The sequence below is a fragment of the Belonocnema kinseyi genome, chromosome 6, assembly GCF_010883055.1.
Source record: "Belonocnema kinseyi isolate 2016_QV_RU_SX_M_011 chromosome 6, B_treatae_v1, whole genome shotgun sequence".
NCBI classification, from domain to species: Eukaryota; Metazoa; Arthropoda; class Insecta; order Hymenoptera; family Cynipidae; genus Belonocnema; species Belonocnema kinseyi.
The window spans coordinates 131,483,504-131,507,119 of record NC_046662.1 but is presented as its reverse complement, the minus strand read 5'-3'; the positions used below and the strand labels follow the sequence as shown (position 1 = coordinate 131,507,119).

Here is a 23,616-nt window from a genome sequence, read left to right as displayed (position 1 = left end):
TATAGTATCGATTTTAATGTTATCATTTTTAAGTCTTTTGAAATGCTTCTGTTCCTTACCGCCAGCCTGCATCATGCTTAACCTTTCAGCACACGTACCGCTTATTATTATGAACTGAGCTTCCACCTATTCCAAGATCAGTATCTTTCTGAACTCTAGGCAGACGAATTTGCAAATAATTGTTTGTTATACGTGCCTCTATGTGTAAGTATATTAGCTATGCTGTACCACTTTATCTGATTTTTCCACATTTATATCGTTTCACAATAGGGTTGAATCCCAAAAGGCTGGCCGACAGTAAAAAAGGGGCCAAATTACGTTACTCGGGGGTTTTTTGGGTTGCTGAATATAAATCCGATATCAACAATTAGAAAAAACAAAATGTCAGATCCAGTTAAATTAGTGGTTGTTTTGGGGGGCTGTGAAATATTATCGTGGGATTGGAAACATAATATGGGGTTTTGTAAAGGTGTGACTATTTTTCATTTGAAAATGTTACGGCTGGTTTACATAAGGACATTTTGAAATTGTTTCGTTAAAAGTGATAGGGGTGAGTGGCAAGGGGTTGTCGAATATTATTGATGGTTTGGGAATAAAGCATAGAGTCTTTTGAGGGTGACTTGTGCCACTACTTTCAAATCAAAAATGTTATGACTGTTTTACATGGACACACTTTGGAATTGTTTCGTTAAAAGTGATAGGGTTGAATTAGAAGGGTTGTTCAATATTATTGATAGGCTTAGAACATAACCTGGAGTTTTAGGAAGATGAACCGGGGCTTTTGCTTTCAGTAAAAAAATGTTGTGGCTGTTTCACATGGAAACACTTTGGAATTATTTCGTTAACTTGGATAAACCCGAATGACGTAAAATTTAGGACAAGCGCTCGCTCAAGGGAAATTACAGGCCGCGCTCGCTGTAAGGTTAAGGCGGAAATCTTATGCAATTTTATTCGAGCACTTGCAGTTTAACCTTGACAGTTTTTTAAACAATTTCTTATTTTGCCACAACCCTTCACTGTAAACTTCTTTATGTTTTTCTAAAACCCTTCTCTACAGAAAATTTTACTTTGTTCAAACATTCCTCGATAAACGATTTGCGCTAACATTATGCGGCATGAATTATATAATAGCTAGGAAAATAATGTTAATAATTTGCTTTCATAAAGATTATATCTTTTCTATTACACAACCGTCTTTAGAATACTATAGGGAGATGTGAACCATTGAAGGAAGATAGACCATCCACTCCACCGGAATTTGCATATAGAGGCGATAAAGTTCAGGGACATAAAGTTAGTCTTGCGACAATAAAAGAAAATCCTCCTAATATTCAACTGGATGAATATGAAAAACAGGATACCCCTTGCACCGTCACTAAAAAATCAAATCGTTGTAACTCTCTTAACATCAAAGGAAAGGGGAAAATGCGGAAAGGGGAAATTAATAATAATTCTCAAAACACCTAACCAAAAAATACGATAACGTCGATGCCATAGCTAATAGTGCTAACACTGCTTTCTTTGCAGGTACCAGGATACCTAGGAATTGCCTAGCTCACAGCCTTCCGGTCCGCATACCACTATAACTTAAATTGTTCCAAAGACAAGGCTTTAAATTGCTTCAAATGCGACCATCCAAGCATTATAACTCCAGACTGCGCTAGACCCAAGCGTAAGGTAAAAAGCAAATCGACAAACGATAAAAGGACTCAGCGATAAAGGTCACCACAGCAGTCCTTCCGATTAATACATACCTTGTTGCAAAATATAATGTAGTTCTGGTCTCATCTTTACACTCTTCCTCCCCCCATTCGAATTCTGGTTGTGGAGGGGTGAATAGGCAAACAATAGTCTAGTTATACGTTTAAAAATACCAATTTGAATTCGGATTCAGATAACGAGTGCGATGCGCTCGAGATTTCAGACTGTGCTCGCGGATTTTCTTTAGCTTAATTATCAGCGATATAGAAATGGAATTTTTGTGAATTCTGGAAGCACCAGATCGGTCTTGGTGGCTAAAGGAATAAAGTAAGCATCAATATTAAGTAAAAAAAAGAAGTCTTTCACAGTAAAAGCAATCCCTTTTTCCCAATAATCTCATAAATTCCGTATGAGGGTGGTTTAGACTTCCATCCAGGCTAGATGTCGTGGAGAAACTAATAGCATTTAAGACAGTCATAGATTTTTAATATTTGTGCTTAATAACTCATTACAAATAATTTTTGTTGACGAATGGCCACAAGCAGTAAAAGTCAACCTTATATCTAATTCAACTTATCAGAAGGATTGTGCTATAATGAGGGAGCTAGCCTCGAATCACTTTAAAATAGCTGAGAAATTATTAGCCAAAGAGGTTCCTGTCACGGAGGGGTTCGGCAGGGCTAACCTAATGAGCCATAAGATGAAGGTACGCGAGAGCGAGCCAGTTATGGAGATAAACTACCGTAGATCTCTTAAAGTTATGAAAAAACTCAATAATTACTCTTGGATATGTAATAGCCGAATGTTTGGTAGAGCCTATGGTAATGGCGAAGAAACTTAACGGCTCATACATCAATAAATATTCCATGTAAAACGCGTATCCGTTACATCCTACGTCAGAAGTATTGAAGAAGCTGATGATGGTGTATTATATCTCTGCTTTAGATTTGAGCCTAGTTTTGCACCAAATTCCCCCAGGAGATTTTATTATTGCTGGCCAAACTTTCGCAGAACAGATTAAGTGGCTGATGGTAATTCTTGAGAAGCTCGAAACCGCCGACCTAGCCATCAACCCGGAGAAGTGTTTATTTTTCCAAGCGAAATGCGATACTTAGGATACTGCGTCGATTCTTAGACTTTGAGTCCTGATATAAAAGATTTATACCAAATTAGGCTACCCGAGCAGAGCTTCTAACCCGGTTAATAAAAATAAGTTGCCCTCAGACTAAGCAACAGTATCAGGGGGTGGCATGAAAAGCGCTTTCACCTCCGCGCCAGTGATCGCCTGTCCGAATTTCACACATCCCTTCGAATTACAAACTGATACAAACTCGACTGGGCTTGGGGCTTTTGTAACTTAAACCTATGACAGCGCTGAGCGAGTACTTGCTCTAGGTGTGCTACTAGATTTTCTGCGCAGGCATGACCAGGATCAGAAGAGTAAGGAACTTGGCTGCCGTAGACCTTTCGCATCAAGTATTTCGTAACTCGAAACTTGAAAATGGTCTTCAGTACCATCACTGTGTTAACTATTTGCTAAATCCAATCTTAACCGACTTGCACGCTTGGAAACTCACTTTTATGACTGAACAAAGAAATAGGATTCTAACAGAAGCTAACGACGAGTCTGACTGATACCACATGGGAGCAGACAAGACTCAATGTCAAATCTCTAAGCATTTTATCGGAATACTGCAAATTACGTCAAAGTCAGCCACACTTACCAAAGAAGCAAGGTGGAGAACAGGTTGAACAACTCGGCCAAATGGCCCGAGTACTTGAGGACCATAGTTTATGGTGGAAACTAATATAATGGGTCTATGTACCCTTCTTCTTCACAGCATAAAAACATCCCAGTCTTCCAAAATTGCTGGATAGAGGTATTTCCGCTAAAGAGTAATAAGAGGCAATCGATCAGTTAATCTTTTCAAGATACGCTTATCTGTCATTAGGGAACCCCCCAATTTATTTTTTACAGACAGTAGAACCGAGTTTCGTAATTCAAAAACCCCTAATCCCATTTATCTCTTAAATATTGACGTGACAGCACTGAGTACTGCCACGCGCCCACCGGAAGGTTAATTTTGGCCGCGAACCGCTAACATTGAGAGCGCTTCTTGAACAGTTCGAACATGAGGCTTCCCCAGTCCGCAATTTTACCAAGCGGGAAATTTGGGGCCTGGGCGGAAAAGACTAAAAAGCTTGATGTGCTTCATGGTCTCATTAAACTCTAACTCAATGTGACACATGATCGAAGGAAAGGGGGTTAGTTTTGTTGTTGTTGAAAATTAATTTTCTTAATTGCACATTTAACCAAAGATATTATAAGCCTAGATGCGACACGTGTGTAATTCGAGGAAATAATTGTAGACGGCACTCCGGACGAAAATTGCCCGATCTCACCATGCCTCTCCACCCATAAATTACGCCTTCGAACTTCTTTGCCCCCGCACTCTTCTACCCCCAAACTATTCCGACGAATAGCCGATACTCAGTCGGTACATAATGAAAAATTGCTAATACAAATTTTATTTTAAATATTTTTTAAGTTATAATTTTCAATTTTTCGAATTAATTTCGCATTAAGGAGATTTATAAATGCATAAGATGTACCCTTGAATTTCATTTGAATGTAATTTTATCGTATAATGAATGTTTTAAACTGAAAGATTTTTTTTTTCAAATGATAAATTATATTTCGATTAATCTGCTGTAAAATTAGGAAAAAATTTTAATAGTAACTAATACTTAATAAGCTAGTAATTGTATTACTTATATTTTTTGAAATACACTATTCTATAACTAAAGTCCATTTTTTAAATATTGCAGAAGATTTTTATTTAAAAAAGGGACGGTAACAATTCTACCAAAGAAAACTCTACATTTAGATATTCTACAGCGTTAATTTTACAAGCGAAAACTCTATACACATTCATATTTATTAAAAAATTAAATGTTTTACATATAAACTCAACACGGTTAAATCACACGCCGTAAATTTCTATAAAATGATTGAAATTTTTAAAGAATTCTTTAATCAAATATTTTATGCCGCATTCTTTTTATTTTGTAAAGTTTATTTAAATTTGCAAAATTTAAAGTTTTTTTCTCTTGAATTTTACGGCGTAGGATTTATAAACACATTGGAGTTGAAATAAATTAAAAATAAATAATTTCTTTAACAAATATGATTGTGCACAATTTTTGCGTCTAGAATTAGTGATTTAGGGTTTTCAGATATAGTCACATTTTATTGAATCATTACTGCCTCCCTCATTGTTGTTAATTTAAGAAATCAATAATTTGCAAATTTTTATGTTTCTGGAACTAATTATGAATTAAATGAATTATAATTAGACAATAAAATTGTTTAATAAAATTATTTTTTAATTTATTTGATTTTTTATATAATAATTGATAAAATTGTATGTATCATATCCCAAATTTAAAAATGTTTTCAATTATAAATTTAAATTATATTGTTAAATGTATGTTGTAAATGTAATTTGATTTTTCAATTATTATTTTTAGTGACCAAGATTCATAGGTACCGAATTCATAGGTCCAGTTAAAATAAATGAAAATTTACCAATATTTTGTCGTACATTTTTTAATTGATGGTGTAAAAATGAAAATTCTGAAATTATTAGCAAGTTTTAAAAACGTCTATCTTTTTACCGTTTTCTTTCAATCAAATAATTTCTATATCAGTTATCTATAAATTTTGTAAATTACCACTTGTTGAAAATGACGCTTAATATCAACGTTTTTCTTTATGCTATTTTCAGTTAAAGTTTATAAAAAAAAAATCAATTGTAAAAATTATTTTCTTTGGGAAAGGATATATATATATACATACTTTAGAAGTTAAAAACCGGTATGGCTGCTCAGTAGACCGTATATGTAAAGTTTACATAATAAAAAAACATTGGAAATGAGCAAATTCAGTTTATGGAAAAATGACTAAAGTTGCAATAAAATGTTTAATAACAAATTTTTTTAAAGAATACGCATTTTATTAATAGGGATAATGAAGCTACGTCTGTTTTAATACCAATGTAAGTTATGAATTATAATAATATACATTTATGGGAATGATATAAAATTTCAGCGATAAACTCGAGTGCGAAGCACGAGATACGTGATGAGAATGTGTTTGTTAAAGCCGAAGGAGCGTTAACAAAAGAGAATCCACAATCACCAAATTACTGTTGCCCATGCTTTCACCTTTAGTTTTAAAAAGTCTATGCACAAAGATGGTTACTTTTGATTTCAAATCAGTGTCAGCAATTCAAAAACCCGCCTCGTACCGAGTTTTGAAGAAATTCTTATTATTTTCAAGAGCTTCGAGACTCCGAAACTTTCGAGTACTCAAAAATTTCGAGTACTCGAATTTATTCGAGAACTCGAAACATTAGAGTACTCAAATGTCTTTGAGAACCCGAAACTTTCGAGTACTCCAAGCCTTTCGAGTTCTCGAAACTTTCGAATAGCTGGAAAATTTCGAAAATTCGTCATTTCGAGCATACCTGAGCTCGACTCGACTCGGCTAGAAAAAAATCGAGTCGACTAGACTCGAAGTTTCGATCTTTTTTCACACCCTTATTGATGACTCTTTTCTACGTTGTTTGTGTAATTTAAAAAATGTCAACTAACAATGTCTTTCTGATGACTTTTCTATGTTGCTTTGTAAATTTACAAGAATTATTAATTACTTTAACAATTTTCATTCCGAAATTTAGATTTGGGCTTTTTTTCAAGGAACAGGCTACATTTTTTACAGACTGAATTAAGATTATCTTTCCGAAGAATGTTTTCTGTTGGTTTGTAAATTTGCAACAATTATTAATTATTTAAACAATTTTTATAAGCAAAGTAAGAGTTTAGCCATTTTGAAACTAATAGGATCGATTTGTTTACGGAGTCAACTAAGAATGTCTTTTCTATTAGTATTTCCTTGGACACTTTGGAAATTTATAATAATGATTGCTTTTCAAATAGTTTTCAGAAACATTTCACAGTTTGGGTATTTTTTCGAGAAATAAACATAATTTGCTTACGGAGTTAAATAAGAACGTATTTCTGATGACTTCTATTATAGTTATCAAATTTGCAAGATTTATTATTTGAACTACTTTCATGAGCAAATTAATAGTATAGCCATTCTTCGAAGAATAGACTCAATTTTTTATTGAATTAACAAAGAATTTATTCCCAATCTCTTTTTTCCTACGATATTTTGCAAATTTACAATAATTATTAATTATTCTAATAATTTTTAGTATTTTTTTCTTTTACTTGCAGTAATTTAATCAATTTAATATTTGGCTTTATTAAGATTTTCTGGAGTATAAATTCTCTTCCAATATATTTTCCCATATATTTTAGCGTGATTAATCACTTAATCAAACATACAATGGGTTATATTATTAACCATTGTACTAGACTATTTTATTTTTAAGAAACTCGCTTAAACAAAGATCTATATAATACACGGGTCATCATCGCTGCTAAAGCATCATTTGAGTCCTTCATCATGATTACATATACGGCCAGACGACTCCAATTCACTGTGTGTGGGCCTTTGAAAATTCTTCTTTTACGAAGGTGGACTTAAAATCACTATATGAATTTAGTTACAAATATGGAAAACCCGCGGCTACATGCGAGTTTATTGTAAGTACTCGCTTTTGCCTGGGCATTAGGCCAGATGATAGGAAAAGTACAGAAAATCACCTCCCGAGTTTACCCGGCTTTTCGATTGTCGTATTTGTGATGTCACAAGGGGGAGTTCAAGCTTTGTGTGATAATCTGTGACTAAGAAGGGGAGGTTTGAAAAAAATTTTCAAAATAGCATGACGTAGTATTTCAACAGCACCAGATACTGTACACATTTTTCCATAAACTCAAATTAGGTTTTTTCAATGTGATTTTTAACAATTACGGAAAAGAATACGTATTTGACCAAAAAATGGCCAAAAGAAAATGTTTAAATCTATTTTAGGTTAAGAAATATTTCGCTTGAACATTTTTTCGTGTCTAGAATAGTTTCACCGAAAAAGGGAATTTTTAAACCCTTCGCTGTCAGTGATGCATATATGGGGAAAAAAGTCGAGCCACTTTTGCATCATGACACAAATATGGGCTTATCAAAATAAAATTATTTAACTTAATTCGATTTGACTTTGCTTGACTATATTAGGGCTTTTGGGGCCGTTAAATTAAAATCTGATGTCACATTTTCCAAATTTAAAATGGCGGATCCAATATGGCAGACAGAAATTATTACAAATCTTTGGACCTTTATAAAATTGGTGTGAATTCGGTTTTTGGGCTCACCGAATTCAAAGCTGATGTTATTTTCAATATTAACAATGGCAGATCCAATATAGCAGACATAAATCATTGACATGTTTGGTACTTTGATAAAAGTAGTGATAATTAGGTTTTTGGGGTCGCTCGATGTTCGATTTTGGAATTCAAAATAGTGGATCCAATATGGCGGACAAGAATTATTAAAAATGTTTGGACCTTGATAAATTGGATAATACATACGTAGGTGCTTACGGTCGCTGATGTAAAATCTGATGTTGAATTTTCATAACTCAGAATGGTGGATTCAATATGGCGATCATGAATGATTAAAAATGTTCGATCTTGCAAAAAATTATAATACTTAGTTTTGGATCTGCGATTCTGAATTTTTAAAATCCAACCACAGATTTCGATTCATTGGCCCTAAAAACCTAAATATCAACAATTTTATCAAGGTCTGAACATTGTCAATCAATCGTGTCCGCCATATTAGATCCGCCATTTTGAATCTTAGAAATCCAATATGCGATTTGAAATCAGCGATCCGAGAAACCTATGTACCACCAACTTTACGATCGGATCATACAAGTCGGTCGTACCTGATCCTGCACGAAGCCGAGAACAGCCAGTTGGCGCGCGATTTTAATGCCTAAATTTATGTTTTATGATTTATGTCAATTATACAGGGTGTCCCAGGCTCAAGTGTCGCGACTTATATGGCTGTATGAACAAACAAAAAAGTAATCCAAAATTCATTTTCCAAAAATCAGTTGAAGTTTTAGTTAGTGAATTATAAAATGTTTAAGCTAGGCCAATCAGGAAAGCCGCATAAACAGCCGTGCGTGCGTGAGCACTACGCCAACGCAGTGGCATTGAAGAGCTTAAATATGTTATAAGTGAAAAAGTAAAACTTCGACTGATTTTTGAAAAAGGAATTTTCGATTTATTTTTTCGATTTATGTACAGCCATAGAAGTCAGGACACTTGAGTCTGGGACACCCTGTATATATATTCTTTAGAATGATTATGAATGAATTCCGTTATATTTGTAGAAGTAATGTAAACCCAAAATAATTTAATAAAAATTATTATATTAAAAAAATTATTACTTCTACGTTTTATTCATTCTTCAAATAATCTTATTATTTTTAATTTTAATATGATGTGGAAATTAGTATAACTTGAAATACTTAAGAAAGTATCAAAAGAGAAACAGACTATTAATTGTGTTAAGTTATAACGAAAAAATGTAGGCAGGAAACCATCACTTTATTTATATGGTAGTTTGCAACTATTGTGATATTTCAATTCTGTTATAATGGGCACGAACTAATTTAAAAATTCATGAAAATTATTAGTTCAGACAATGTAGGTGGCGATATAGATGTGAAATAGAGACTAATAGATCTAGATAAAATAATAGATCATTAAGAGGGTGGGCACAAGTGGAAAAATATAGAGCTAAACAGAAATATAAAACAGGGTCTGCCCCGTTTATCTCCAAAACTTTCGATTTTAAATTTTCAGAACTTAAAATGTTTGGTTTTTTAAAATCTAATGTTTTACAGAGACATTTTTGAAGATAATGGGAAAATTTGACTAGCCCCCAGTGCTACCAGATCGAGCTACAAATTTACCCCCGCCATACCTACCGTTTGAGAGCCGCAAAGCATAAGGTGCATGATTACCACTGTAAGTTCGTGTGCAAGCCGAAAATGCACGACTCGACTTCGGTTTTCTGCTGCACGATGATTGCCGATCTGAAAGCTTCGGAAAACTTCGGTGCTCTTCTATTTATATCTCGGTCTCCATTTGAAAGAAATTGAAGAAATTGGCGATTTTAATGTTTCGCGTGATTCTTAATTTCACGCGTGCGTCGATTTTTAAGTTATATTTTTTCAAGTGTATATAATATGAACATTATTACTATTATATATATTATTGATGTTAATATTATAACTATAAAATAAGATATTAATATTTATTACTAGTTGCCTAACCTTTAATAGAAATAGTTTATTTTTCAATAGTTTTCTACGAAAAAATGAATTTTTAATAAAATGCATAATTTAAACAAAAATTTTAATCTTTTTAACAAAATAGTAAAATTTTTAAACAAAATTTAAATTTTCATGCAAAAAGTTGAATTGTATACTAATAAAAGGCATTTTTAATAAAATATATTAATTTTGCACAAAAGAAATTTATTTTCCACCAAAACTAATTTTCTATACAAAAAATTAATGTTTAACCATATTTAAATTTTCGATAAAAAAGAAAAATTTTCTATGAAGAAAGACAAGAATTCAATTAAATACACCAATTTTTAATTGAAAACGATCACGTTTCAATTAAACATAGAATAGTTAAATTTGTAGTTCAAAAAATGAATTTTTAACTAAAAACAAAAAGAATTTTCTACAAAATAGTTAAATTTTCAGGAAACAAATTTTTCCAACTAAATTGATGAATCAAAAAAAAAAAAATTCTAACAAAGTAGTTCCACTTTCAACCAGCAAATATGAAAGATCGTTAAAATTCTTTGAAATCTCTTTAAATTATAGAAACTAATTGAAATTTCCTTGGAATGTTTTAAAATATCCTAAAATATTAAAAATCCTTTAAAATCGCTTGAAATTTTTCAAAGCTCTTGAATATTCCTTGCGATTTTAAAAATATTCCAAATTCTTTAAAATCTCATATGAAATTATTGAAATCAATGAAAAATTCCTTCGAATCTATTCAAATATCTCACGACCGTGAGATAGGGGGTTACAGTCTATAAAGGAATCAATACGACAATCCGCCAAAAGTTTCGTGCACCCTGAGAACACGGAGCGACCCAAGGACGAAAGCCTTCTGCATTTTTCCCGCAAGTGTTTTAGCATATTGTTCACACGCAGGGATGCTTTTCAGGCTATTAACGAGTCAACCATGTGTGGCCTCGAGTGTGCAACAGAAACAATTGTCGAGAATATAAAGTTCCAGTATATGCCGCCCTTCCCATTCTCGACAATTGACTCGATTTCCTTAGGAGTATTTAGAGGAGCGATATTCAGTTTAATTCCGTAAGAGTGACAGAGATGGTAATAAAGCACTCTTAGTGCCGCATTGCGCCTTTGGACGTAGGTCGTTCCCGCATGAGTTGGACAACTAGATAGTATGTGTCTTAAATACTCGGGGTGTGCATAGCACGCTCTGCAGCTATATGCAATATGATGGGCTACTGAAATTGGAGCTCCCGGTAGGATTAGAGTTAGTAAGATTTGCAGATGTCATCGCTATGGTTGTCAAAGCAATAAATAGCCAAACCCTGATTAACCAAGAAAACCTTGCCATAAGAAGAGAAATTCAGTGGATGGCAGAAATGAAGTTCAACATTACTCCAGAAAAAACTGAAGCAGTTTTACTCAGCACAAAAAGAAAGGTAGGGCCGATACAATTCGAAATGCAGGGCATTACTATTCGCCCGGTAAACTCCTGAAGCAAGTAGGGGTCTGGCTGGACACGAAACTAAACTTCTATGAGCATATAGATAAAACAATCCAGAAAGCTGAACGAACTATAACAGCCCTTGCAGGTCTAATGCCGAATATAGGGGGACCAAGAGCGTCCAAAAGGCGAGTATTCACGAGTGTAGTACACTTGCAAATTCTATACGCATCTCCAGTTTGGGAGAAAGCAATGCAGAAAAAAAGAACAAAGGAAAAAGTTATCCAGACTCCTAGCAGGCATACCCCCAATAGAACTTTTAATAGAACAGCGAAAAGAAATATATGAGGGGCTGCAGAGAGAAAAGGCCAGACCAAATGTAATGAGAAGATCACGAAAAAGTGGGTCAGAGCAACAACTAAATGCTGGAGTTAATTCCTGAGATTCAAAAGTGGCTAGAAAGACCCTACGGGGAAATAGACTACATTCTGACACAGGCCTTATTAGGCCATGGGTGCTTCAGAAACTACTTATTTGACAGGTGTCTGTATTGTGATGAGCTCGACGACGCACGCCATACCCTGTTCTCATGCATAAGATGGAAAGAAGCTGGAGAAGAGTATTTAAAAGAAACAGGCAAAGTTTTCACAAAGCAAAATATGATGGAGAGTCAAACTGAAGTAGAAAATAGCTGGACGCAAGCATAACGAGTTATAAGACACATCATGAAAAACAAACAACAAGAAGGCAGGCAAGTAGACTGATACAGAGAAGACAGCACACGTAATGAAGTTATGCTAAAGCGGTTCCGATACGGTAAGACGAAAAATGAGGAGAGGTTTTAGTCAGTAAGAATCTGAGACTACCCAGCCTACGAAATTGTTTTTTAATTAAAACGAATCTTAGGGTGGGAGTCTTATGCAAGATTTCCCCTCCTCCCAAAAATATATATAGGAACCTCCATAGAATCTTATATAGGATCTTACATGTGAACTTATATGTTTCACCTATAAGAAATGACTGTTCCTGTGTAGGATCTTAAATAGGATCCCGTAAATGCTTCTGTATGGGACCATATCCAGATGCGCATTAGTATTCTATGGCACCTACGGCTGCGCAGAAATTTTTTTGTCGTTTAGAAACACCTAAAGACATACGTACCATTAGGTACCATGAGTTATAATGAGTTAGGTACCCTTAGGTACCTTATTAGGGAGTGTCCTATACAGGAACATATATAGGATCCTGTGTAATTTCTTATAGGTGATACCTATAGTTGAAAAATATAGAAACCTATGTAGGATCCTATATAGGCTTCTATATAGGATCCTATGTAGGCTCCCATATAGAAACCTATATAGGAACCTATATAGGAGCTTTCCGTAGGTTGATTAAGGGCATGTGCCGTTTGGTCCGGGACCCTAATCATAATTCTAGTAAAGTTGATTATTGAAATTCAGATTTATTATAAATAATCCAAAATATTTATAAATACTCAAAAATGAGGAAATAATACTTAGAATATGGCTATTCATTCTACAGCGGAGCAATTAGAGCACAGAGCACATTTTACTAGCATTTTTTAAGCTTTTTGTCATTTATGCGATTCCATATAAACATCTGGGTAAAACCCGACAAAAAGCCAAATAAGGAAATTTAGGCACCGAGAAAACTCGTATAGATACGTAAACAAAAACAAAGATAGAGGAATAAATGATATAGAAACCAAGAAAGAACCGAGCAGGGTAATATGAGGATCGAAAAAATTCCGTATAGGCACGAATACAAAAACAGATCGACAAAATATTATGCATCGATCAATTGCCGGATAAAAATTGGGACACAAATGTCATGTAAGTTTCCGGATAGAAACTGATACAAATCCGTATCCTATCCGGATCTAATCCGGCATTTTAAGCAGGGCAGTTTTACGCCATCTTTATTTTCTGCGTAACTGTAACTACTCAGATACTAGTTACATATTTCTTAGATACTTAGGGCCTACTCTTGTTTAGAATCAATTCAATTTTTCTCTCCGAATACAAACTTGATTCAAAACAAAAGTAGACTCCAAGTATCGAACACAGACGTAATTCTAGTATTTATCTGCCCCCCCCCCTTCCAACCCTCCCTTATTCACTGAAGTTTGGTAGGACTGACGTTATAACTACATTCTCCACCATATGACGATTTGCTACTTGACTTTGACATGATTTCGACTCAGAAAATAAACTTATTGCATAAAGGTGATAATTGGGCGTATAATCTAAACAATGAATAATACAAACTACAAAATAGTCTCGGAAAGGACTGAAACTTTAATTGACAAACGGCATACACACGGAAAATCTAAAGGTCATTTTTCAGGCGACGAATGGAGACTGGGTGTTTGGAATGCTATGGGGGTAAATGATCTCAAGGTAAAAGAATTGCGTGTAACTATGGACGCGAGGAAACTAGATATTTTATGTATGCCTGAAACAAAGAAAAAGGGATGCGAAACTAAAGACATCAAAAACGGTGTGTTGAAAGGCGGATTTGAAATATGGTCAGGAGTAGGCAGTGAATCACATGGTAAGCAATGAGTAGGTCTGATTTTGAATAATAGAGCAAAGCAGCATCTCGGAGACCATGATTTCGTATCTCCCAGACTGCTGTGGGCTAGAATGAAAGTAGGAATCAAAATACTATCTATCATCGCATGCTACGCGCCAGTTGACAGTGATCCCAGAGAAGTAAAAGAAGCCTTCTGGGACACTTTAAATGGCACAATAAATATTTGCGAATATGGGAAAAGAATAATTCTACTAGGAGACATGAACGGATGGGTGGGCATCCAAGATTAGGATACAGAAAGAGTACTACGTAGCATGCAACAGAAGCATGCATATATTGGTCGCTCTATATGTGCATGCCCCTTCTTTAGATGTGTTGACTAGTAAAATAATTTAAGAAAAAAGGATGAATAACGACAAAATTAAGAAAGCAAGAAACTCAAAACAAGAAATTAAAGATAATTATCATTCAATTTCTCATTTTACGTTTCTCATTTAGTTAATTTTGCTTTTATTTTTGTATTTTAAGTAGATGAAGATAATTACGAGACGATTTAGGATGTACATACGTATGAATGTTTATTTTTTCTGAAGCAGAGTGGACCTGTGATATAAAGTTTTTTAAATATGTTATAACCATACCAATTTGCGTTTTCAAGAAATCCTTTTCATTGAAGTGATACCGGCATACAAAAAACCGTTTTGCGGTTATGGTCTCATACGGTGACAGCACCAGACAACACGTGACAGTAACAAATGACAACAAACAATTTTCCGCGCACGCGCTTTTTACACCAATGTGCGTCATCCGCGATGGGCAGGGGAACTAATTTGACATTCCTCGCTGCGTCTCAACCCCCGCGCCGAAGTTCTAAAAATTCGCCATTTTCCCTTGTTGAGTTGACCGAGCCTGGGGGTCTGTTTATTACAAATACTTGGTTTAGGCATAAAATGATCCACATGTACACCTGGTCTAAAGGAAATAGCCGCAGTATAATTGAGTTTGTTTTTGCAGATGAAAGACCAAGAGAGTTAGTCAAAGATACAAGGGCCATGAGGGGTCCTGAATATAATACTGACCATTAACATCTGATCTCAAAAATTAACTTAGGTCCGGGATGGAGAAAAAAGAGAACCAAGAAAACAAAACAAATGATAGCGAGACATGGACTTATCAAGAAAAAGATAAGCAAAATTAACGCAATTGACATGAGATTCATGGGCATAATATGCGGGAAAACTCTGATGGACAAAGTAACGAGATAATTCTAAAAGAATGTAGTGCAGAAGAGACGCTAGTAGACACATGGGAAAAAAATCGGTTAAGATGGTTCGGGCATGTTGAGAGAATGTCAAAAGAACGACTAACGAAACAAGTGTATCAAGTTAAGTAAATGGCAGCGTACCCAGAGGTAGACCGCGGAAAGAATGGTTAGAATGTGTGAATGAGACTCTAGTTAAAAGAGACATAAGAAGTCACAGAAACACGAGATCCTGCATGAAAAAATGCATGGACAAAACAGAAGCTAGAGAAGTATGCCAGGGCAGGAAAGTATGGCGGCAAATAGTTAATAAAAAGAGTGTCAGTAGAGTGAATGATGCTTAAAACAAAAGACCTTGGCCACTAATGGACCCAAGTGAGGAACCTTACATAACGACTTTGTGAGAATCTTCATTTGGGGTGATTGCTAGAGATTGATCAGCAACCTGGGTCGGAGCAGTGTTGTGGAACGAACGTGTTATTTACATAAATATCACGAGAATTCTGAATCAATCTGAAAATTATCTATCCCTTCTCCTAATTACTCCTTTCCCCACCGAGTGAGTCACGCTTACCCCGAAAGGGAAATGGCTTAATGGTGTAATAATAATAATATATAGCAAAATTAGGGATGGGGAGAGACCGAGGTTGACGCCGATCGGCTTCATTTCATGGTAATCGGTGAAATCATATCGTTATTGCAATTATTGATATGTCAAATAAATTATACCACACATATGTACAAAAAGTATAGACTTCAAGTGATACATACACATGTAGTAAATATATCCTACATATTATAATAGATACTAAATTTATCCTCAAATGAATGTACTTAATATCTGTCGAGACTAAATTTATGTATAAATTCCGCCTCTACTTTTTTATATTCAAAACTTCCATTTAATACCTTCTGGCAGAACAAAATTTCTTATGTTTATTATAAACGCATCTAATGATTCATATTTAGGAAAATACATCCAATTTTTACACAATTAGATAATTTCGTCAAAGTCATGCTGATGCCCTGGCTCCACGCTGTATTAAAGAGCATATGTTTAAGGCCCTTTATAAGAGCATCTAATCGCGTCCAAATTTTGAGGCCTCACGGTTGAATATTTTTGTCTAATTTTTTGCATACCTCATCTGAATAACCAAATCTCAAATCAAGCAGAATCGGTTTTTCGATCAAATGTTTATAATTTGTGTAGTAATAAAAATACGTAGAAAGCAATAGATAAAAATAGCAGTGACACTCAGTGATAGCTGTACATGCATGTCCACAGCGAGCCTGCTCACCCTCGTGAAACTGATGTCAGAAGACTCCCCGCAGGGTGATGAATGACACGGAAAGAATGAATGCCGGGCATTGTTATGTTATTTCAGCCAGTTAGAAAAACTGACATTATAAAATCATTGATTAATTCATTTTTAATAAACAGAATAAATTTATTTTAATAGTTACAATCAATTGAAAAAAAGATTCATGAAAGTCGGTTAATATTTGCAGTATTAACGTGGTAGTTTTGAATTTGTAGGACGCAGGGTTGAATATTTTTGACTGATCTTTTGCATACCTCATCTAAATTCTCATATCTTGAAGCACGCCGAGCCGATTTTCCAATAAAATCATTACATTATAGATTATAATCTAGATTATATGCGCCAAAAATGCATATACAGCTAACACTGCATGTTTCTACTACTGTTCTTCTCTTTTTGATTATTAAACAAAATATAAACATTTTATCAAAATATTGGCTCTGCTTGCTTCAAGATATGACCATTTAGAATAGGTATGCAAAAAATTAGACAAAAATATTCATCCACGTGGACTCAAAATTCAGACGCGACTGTCATTCTCATATAATTGTCATTTCCTCATATCCCGAGGAAACTAACCTTTCACGATTCCTATGAATTGAAGAGGGAAACGATTGTGAAAATAAATAATAATTGTTTAAACAAGTCAGGCTAAATTCCCTAAAGACGTCCATTATTCCTGTACACGTTAAACAATTTTCCTGAATCTTTTATTCACTTCTTTGTAATTACATAAATTAATTGATTCTGCACATTAAAAATAAATTAATCCACGATTTCATAATTACAGTTTTTGTAACAGACCGTTATCTTATAATAATCAAAGTGTTATTTTGTCGCTATTACGGAAATCAGAATAACAAACGCTTCTGAATTTCGAGCCCGCACGGTTTAATATTTTTGTCGAATTTTTTGCATAACTCATATAAATAACCATATATTGGAGCAATCAGAGTTATTTTTTTGATTAAATGTTCATATTTTGTTTACAAATCAAAATGGGAAGAACAGTAGTAGTAACACACAGTGTTATTTGTAAATGCTGTTTAATCTAGATTTTAATTTTAAAGTAGATGCACGTATAATCTAGAATATAAGCTATAATGTAATCATTGAATTGAAAAGCGGCTCTGTGTGCTTCAAGATATGAGAATGTAGATGACGTATGCAAGAAATTATTCAAAAATATTCAACCCTTCAGCCTAAAAAGTAAGAACCGAGTGCTCAATTGCTAAATATCTTGAAAGAAAGTACTTTAACCATTCATTGATTGTGTGATCAATTGCAGTAAATAATATTTTCTTAGCATTTACGGGAAAAAAACTTTTAAACAGATGATTTGTTTTAAAGTAATATATATCCTGAAGAAAATAATCTTTCAGAATTCCTACGACTTACAGGGACAAACAATTGTGAAAATAAATAATAATTGTTCAAACAAGTCAGACTAAATTCCATAAAGACGTCCATTATTCCTGCATACGTTAAAAAATTTTCCTAAATCTTTTATTCATTTTGTTGGCAATAATATAATTAAATTGATTTTTCACATAAAAATTAAATGAATCCACGGTTTCATAATAACAGGTTTTGTAACAGACCGTTATCTCTTAATAATGAAAGTGTTATTTTGTCGTTATCACGGGACTCAGAATGACAATCGCGTCTGAATTTTGAGTTCGCATGGATGAATATTTTTGTCTAATTTTTTGCATACCTGATCTAAACAACCATACCTTGAGGCAAGAAGAGCCAATTTTTTAGTAAAATGTTTATATTTTGTTTAATAATCAAAAACGGAATAACAGTAGTAATAACACGTCATGTTAGCTGTATATGCATTTTCGGCCCGAATAATATAGATGTCAATCTATAATGTAATGATTTTATTAAAAAACGGCTCTGCGTGCTTCAATATATGAGAATTGAACTATTAAAATAAATTAATTCTGTTAAATAAAATTGAATTAATCACTGATTTCATAATGTCAGTTTTTCTAACTGTCCGAAATCTCGTATCAATGCCTGGCATTCATTCGTTTCGTGTCATTTATCACCCTGCGGGGAGTCTGCTGACTTGAGTTTGACGATGGTAACCAGGCTCGCTACGGACATGCATGTACAGCTCTCATTGAGTGTCACTGCTATTGTTCTTTATATTCATTATTAAACAAAATATAAATATTTTATCGAAAAACCGGCTCTGCTTAATTTGAGATATGGTTATTTAGATGAGGTGTGCACAAAATTAGACAAAGATATTCAACCGTGCTGCCTCAAAATTCAGACGCCAATGCCATTCTGATAAAGGACCTTCAGGGGTAACATCTATGTAAAAATTTCAAAAAATCGTTTGTTTTTAGCTAAAATGGTAGAGAAATGTTAAAAAGAACATCCTGAAGAGATTTTACGAAAAAAGAATGTTCTCCGAGTTGTGAGCATCAGACGCTAGGTATCCCATTGGGGATAGCTACCCATGTTTCCCGTTTTCAAACTTTAAACGCGTTTTTCTCAAAACCATCTTTTTAAAACTACGACCACAATTATTCAGTCAATTTTGATTTTGAAACACAAGCTTTATAGCATTATTTTCTAGCGACCTATGTAGGATTTTGTTGAAAAATCGAAAACTTAATTTTTGTGTTTCCAATCAATAGCGACGACGAAAAGTTGGTTGTAGTAGAGGCCTCTCTCAAAATTCCTCTGATGTTTATAGTTCTGTATAGGCGCCATTTTGCTTTTAAATATTTTGTAAAAATTAATTTATGCACTTCAAAACATGTATAATAAAGTGATCCAATTAGATTTTGCATCAAATATCAAGTTTCTTTGAAAAAAATTCCAAAAACGACCTTCAAAAACAGGGATCTACATAGATGTTACCCCTTAAGACAGCCTATATTAAAGACAGCAATTAGCTGAGTTAAAACGGTGTTTAAGACAGGCTGTGTTAAACACACTTGAGATCTCTTTTAAAGACTGCCACCCAAATAGTATTGAGCAGGAAAAAGAAAGGATTTAAAGTGAATATGAGAGTACGCGACAATATCGGCGAAAGAACAAAAAAATTCTTTACAATTGAAAACCTCCTAAGTATAAATTTATAATAATACAATAAGTATTCTTTGAGAGAATCCTTATAACCCTTTGGAATAGTTAAAGCAATCCTAACCTAATTTAAGCCTTCGATCATTTTATGTTGAATTGCAAAATTTGTATACAGTATATTTCTTTCTTTTTATTACAAATTTTATTTCTTATATTGTTATGCAATGTTAAATGTACACATTCCTGGCAGAAAATTTTTTGACGAAATTCTAAATCCATGATGTCCCTTGAGGTTATCTGCATCACTGACTTTTTCGAGCGTGTAGGTGTATACGCTTTATTTAGAAAGAGTAAAAAAATGTTGTAGACGATATTTTTACAAGATGACTTTAAAAACAAGAAAATGTCTCGAAGTTAGTTCATACGGTATTAAAGTTGAATATATTCATCATATCAAGTGTAATTATCTATACAATGTTTGAATATGCCGCTCCGTTCTTCCAACTTAAAATATACCATTAAAGATTGCGTATAGACAAGCCCCTATTTTAAACAAAATACCCTATCTTAAAGACACGCTCTTAAATACAGCGTGGAGACCTATGTCCATTAGGTGAATGTCAAATTTAATTATATCTGCCATGATGACGATGACTCCCTATCTCTGTATGTAAAATAAGGCAATTTAACTTTTTTTAATTAGGGCACGGTTCCCTTTCCTCAATGCAATAAAATGCAAGTCAGTGGTCCTGGATGGAGCGCAATCTCCATCTACTACTTACAAACTACTACTATACTTACTACTACTACTTACTATACTACTACTATACTACTTACTATACTATCATGGATGTGTGAGGAAGTCGTAAAATTGTGGACTAGGGTGGACCAAAAAAGCATTGTCACTTTTTTTTTTACTCTAGATGGCAAGACCCCCCCCCCCCCCAAGTTCCCACTTCACGAGAAAGAAAATCCGTATTTTTTTTTGAAATTCAAATATTAACACGTGCCACCGGGAACTTCAAAATCCCATTTAATTGACATTGGAAAATTATGAATTTTCGAGCAATTGAACTCATGTTCCAGGGTTTCATCGAAACGTGCCAAGTTATTTAGGGATTTAAAAGAAGTGTACGAAATAAAACCATACAAATAACTTTCATTTTTAAACCCACCCCCACCCTCTCCGCAGCGCCCGGAATATGATCCAAAAATTAAAAGAACTACATTTTTACGTATAATTGTTACTTTTTAGAAATTTCCCATGCTTTTTCATACAAATAATTACTAATTGACTTTTTAAACAATTTGCAATTGTTTAAACAAATGTACTTAATTTAAACAATTATTCCCAAAAACATAAAAAATAATCGTATTTTCTGATTGAAATCCAATATTTTGTCATTGTTTGGATTAGTACATTTTCCTAAAAACATGATGTAATTATTCAAACAATTAATTATTGTTTATTTACAAAATTTTTAATAATTGAGGCAGAAGTGTCCACTTTTTTCAAATTGGTGTCCTATGCTTCGTTTTGTTAAATAATTACATTTTGATACATTTCTTCTCATGCTTAACAAATTTCTATTTGTATAAACAATTTTAATTTGCTCAAGCAGTTATTTTTCGATAACTAAAAAAATGAAATAAAATAATAATTATTTAAACAAATTATGTTTGTTTAAACAATTAAAAAGTAGTAAAACTATTCTTTCTATACACTATACAGTCATAAACATAATTGTACGTGTTCTATTTTAGTTTTTGGCTATCGAAAAAAACTGCTTGAGCAAATAAAGATTGTTCAAACAAATATAAATTTATTAAACATTAAAAGAAATGTATCAAAATTATGTAATTGTTCAACAAAACGTATCATAGGACACTAGTTATAAAAAATTTAAATCTCTGGCTCAATTTTTAGCAATTTTGAAAATAGACAATAAATAATTATTTAAACAAGTACATAATGATTTAAGAAAAATTTACTACTCCAAACCATGACATTTCAACCAGAAAGTACGATAACTTTTTACATTTTTGGGGAATAAATAATTGTTTGAATAATTTACCTTCGTTTAAACAATTAAAGATTATTTAAAGTCATAGTTAATATTCAAATTATCCATTAGTAATTATTTGTATGAAAAAGACGACGGAAATTGATGAAAAGTAACAATAAAACGTAAAAATGTAGTTTTTTATTTTTTGATCATATTTAGGGCGATGCGGGGGGGGGGGGGTATTAGTTTTGTTTCATTTCGTAGACACTCCTCTTAAATCCCCACAAAACTTAGCACGTTTCTACGCTATCGTGGAACGTGAGGTCAATTGTTCGAAAATTCAAAATTTCCCTATGTTAATTAAATGGGATTTTGAAGTGCCCGGTGGCACGCGTTAATATTCGAGTTTCAAATTAAAAAAAAAAAACGGACTTTCTTTCTCCAGATATGGAAACTTTGGGGATGAGGGCTGTCATGCCCTGCAACTGGAAAAGCATTTTTTGTACCGCCCTAGTGTGGACTCTGATCCCGCCACACGTTTTTATATTATTCAGGCCTATTCTCTTTGATCTCTTTATAAAGGATAACCACACTAGAACAGTGGGAATAACGTACCAGTTATGTAATTAACATGTTCAGTTCTGGCTCCGAGATGATCCGTTGATTTTGACAACGGCGCATCTGCCATAATTATTTTCGGTCGCCTCTTAATGCAATATTGCAAAGGTAAACAATTCTTAACACAGTATGGGCATCGACATCAGTCCTCCCAATTTTGGTACTTTTTTAATTGCGCTTGTGTCGCGCCGGCAACCCGATTGGTTACCATTAGCCCGCGCATTTTAAAATATATGAATATTCACATTTAATATTTATGATTAATAATGATTGGGCAATCAATCAAACGTAATTTAGTCATCCTAAATTACAATTTTGAAGTGACAGAAGAGAAAATAATGTGATTACATTGCAAGAAACGTTATTAATTCTGACTTCAGAAAGAACAATATTCTTTCTTTATTTTTTGTAATTTTAGTAATTTTATTTTAATTCACATTGATGAAATAAAAAATAATAATTTAAAAACTTGATAGAGACGAGATTAATCGTTGTGACAAAAAAAAGTTTTCTTATACTGTACTCAGAACTCATAAAGTCTTTTTAATTCAAATCAAATAATTTTATATCTGTCACTCCAAGGTCTAATTTTAGGATTCACAAATTACTATTTATGTATTTCCTAATAATTATCAATGATAAACATTAAATTTGAATATTTATACAATTCAAAATCAGCGCGCTAACCGTAGCTATTCCGGGCGTCCCAGAACGACGCAAGCGCAGTTCATAAAATTTCAGGGTGACCAGACGTCCTTCTTGGGAAGGACATGTCCTTCTTTTTCGATGTTTGTCCTTCTGTCCTTCTTTTTTGTCTGATGTCCTTCTTTTTCAAGATATTCGCAATATTTGCATTTTTTATTGCGCGAACCTAAATTTTCTTCACAACTTCTACTAGCGAAGCCTTAGCTCGAGAGGAATAAAATTCGTCGCTTGAGCAATGACAAATTTACTTAGAATAACTTCATTGTTCACTACTTTGTCTTTGTGCAGCACTTCTCTCTAGGAATTGTGCTTGTTGAAACTGCGATGGGAGTCCGAGACCGTGTCGAAAGCTGAAAAACGAATAGACCTCTTTTTTTAACGTTCGTCGATGGAAAAAGAAATCCCTTAGATTTTCGACTGCGAAACGGCCCGGAGTCCTACTACTGATCGTATAAAAAGCCATAACCTGCTTTATATTCGGTTTGTGTTTCCCGTTCCCGTTCTTCACTTTACTATTCCAATCACTGCGAAGGGAAAGTGTTCCTATGTCTCTGTCACTGTACAAATCCAACGTAAGTACGATTTCAAGGTTATGTTTGATTAAATTTTTTAGGTTTTATTTTCAGTTTCTTAATCTCAAATAATAATCTGT

At 33.7% G+C, this 23,616-nt stretch overlaps 1 protein-coding gene across 3 annotated transcripts in view; it reads right to left on the bottom strand.

The window, feature by feature from the left end:
* LOC117175050 (transcription initiation protein SPT3 homolog) overlaps nt 1-22,409 on the bottom strand; it is a 138,117-nt gene extending 115,708 nt beyond the window's left edge. For 2 of the 3 annotated variants that reach the window (XR_004467421.1, XM_033364578.1), the window contains exon 1: nt 22,257-22,409. Coding sequence is in view for 1 of the 3 variants with exons in the window: in XM_033364578.1 (XP_033220469.1) it covers nt 22,257-22,329 (73 nt within the window). In the remaining 2 variants the exon portion in view is untranslated. Of the gene's footprint in view, nt 1-3,425; nt 3,591-22,256 lie in introns of all 3 variants that reach the window. The other variant, XM_033364579.1, reaches the window with a different exon arrangement.
* Nucleotides 22,410-23,616: the final 1,207 nt, after the last annotated feature.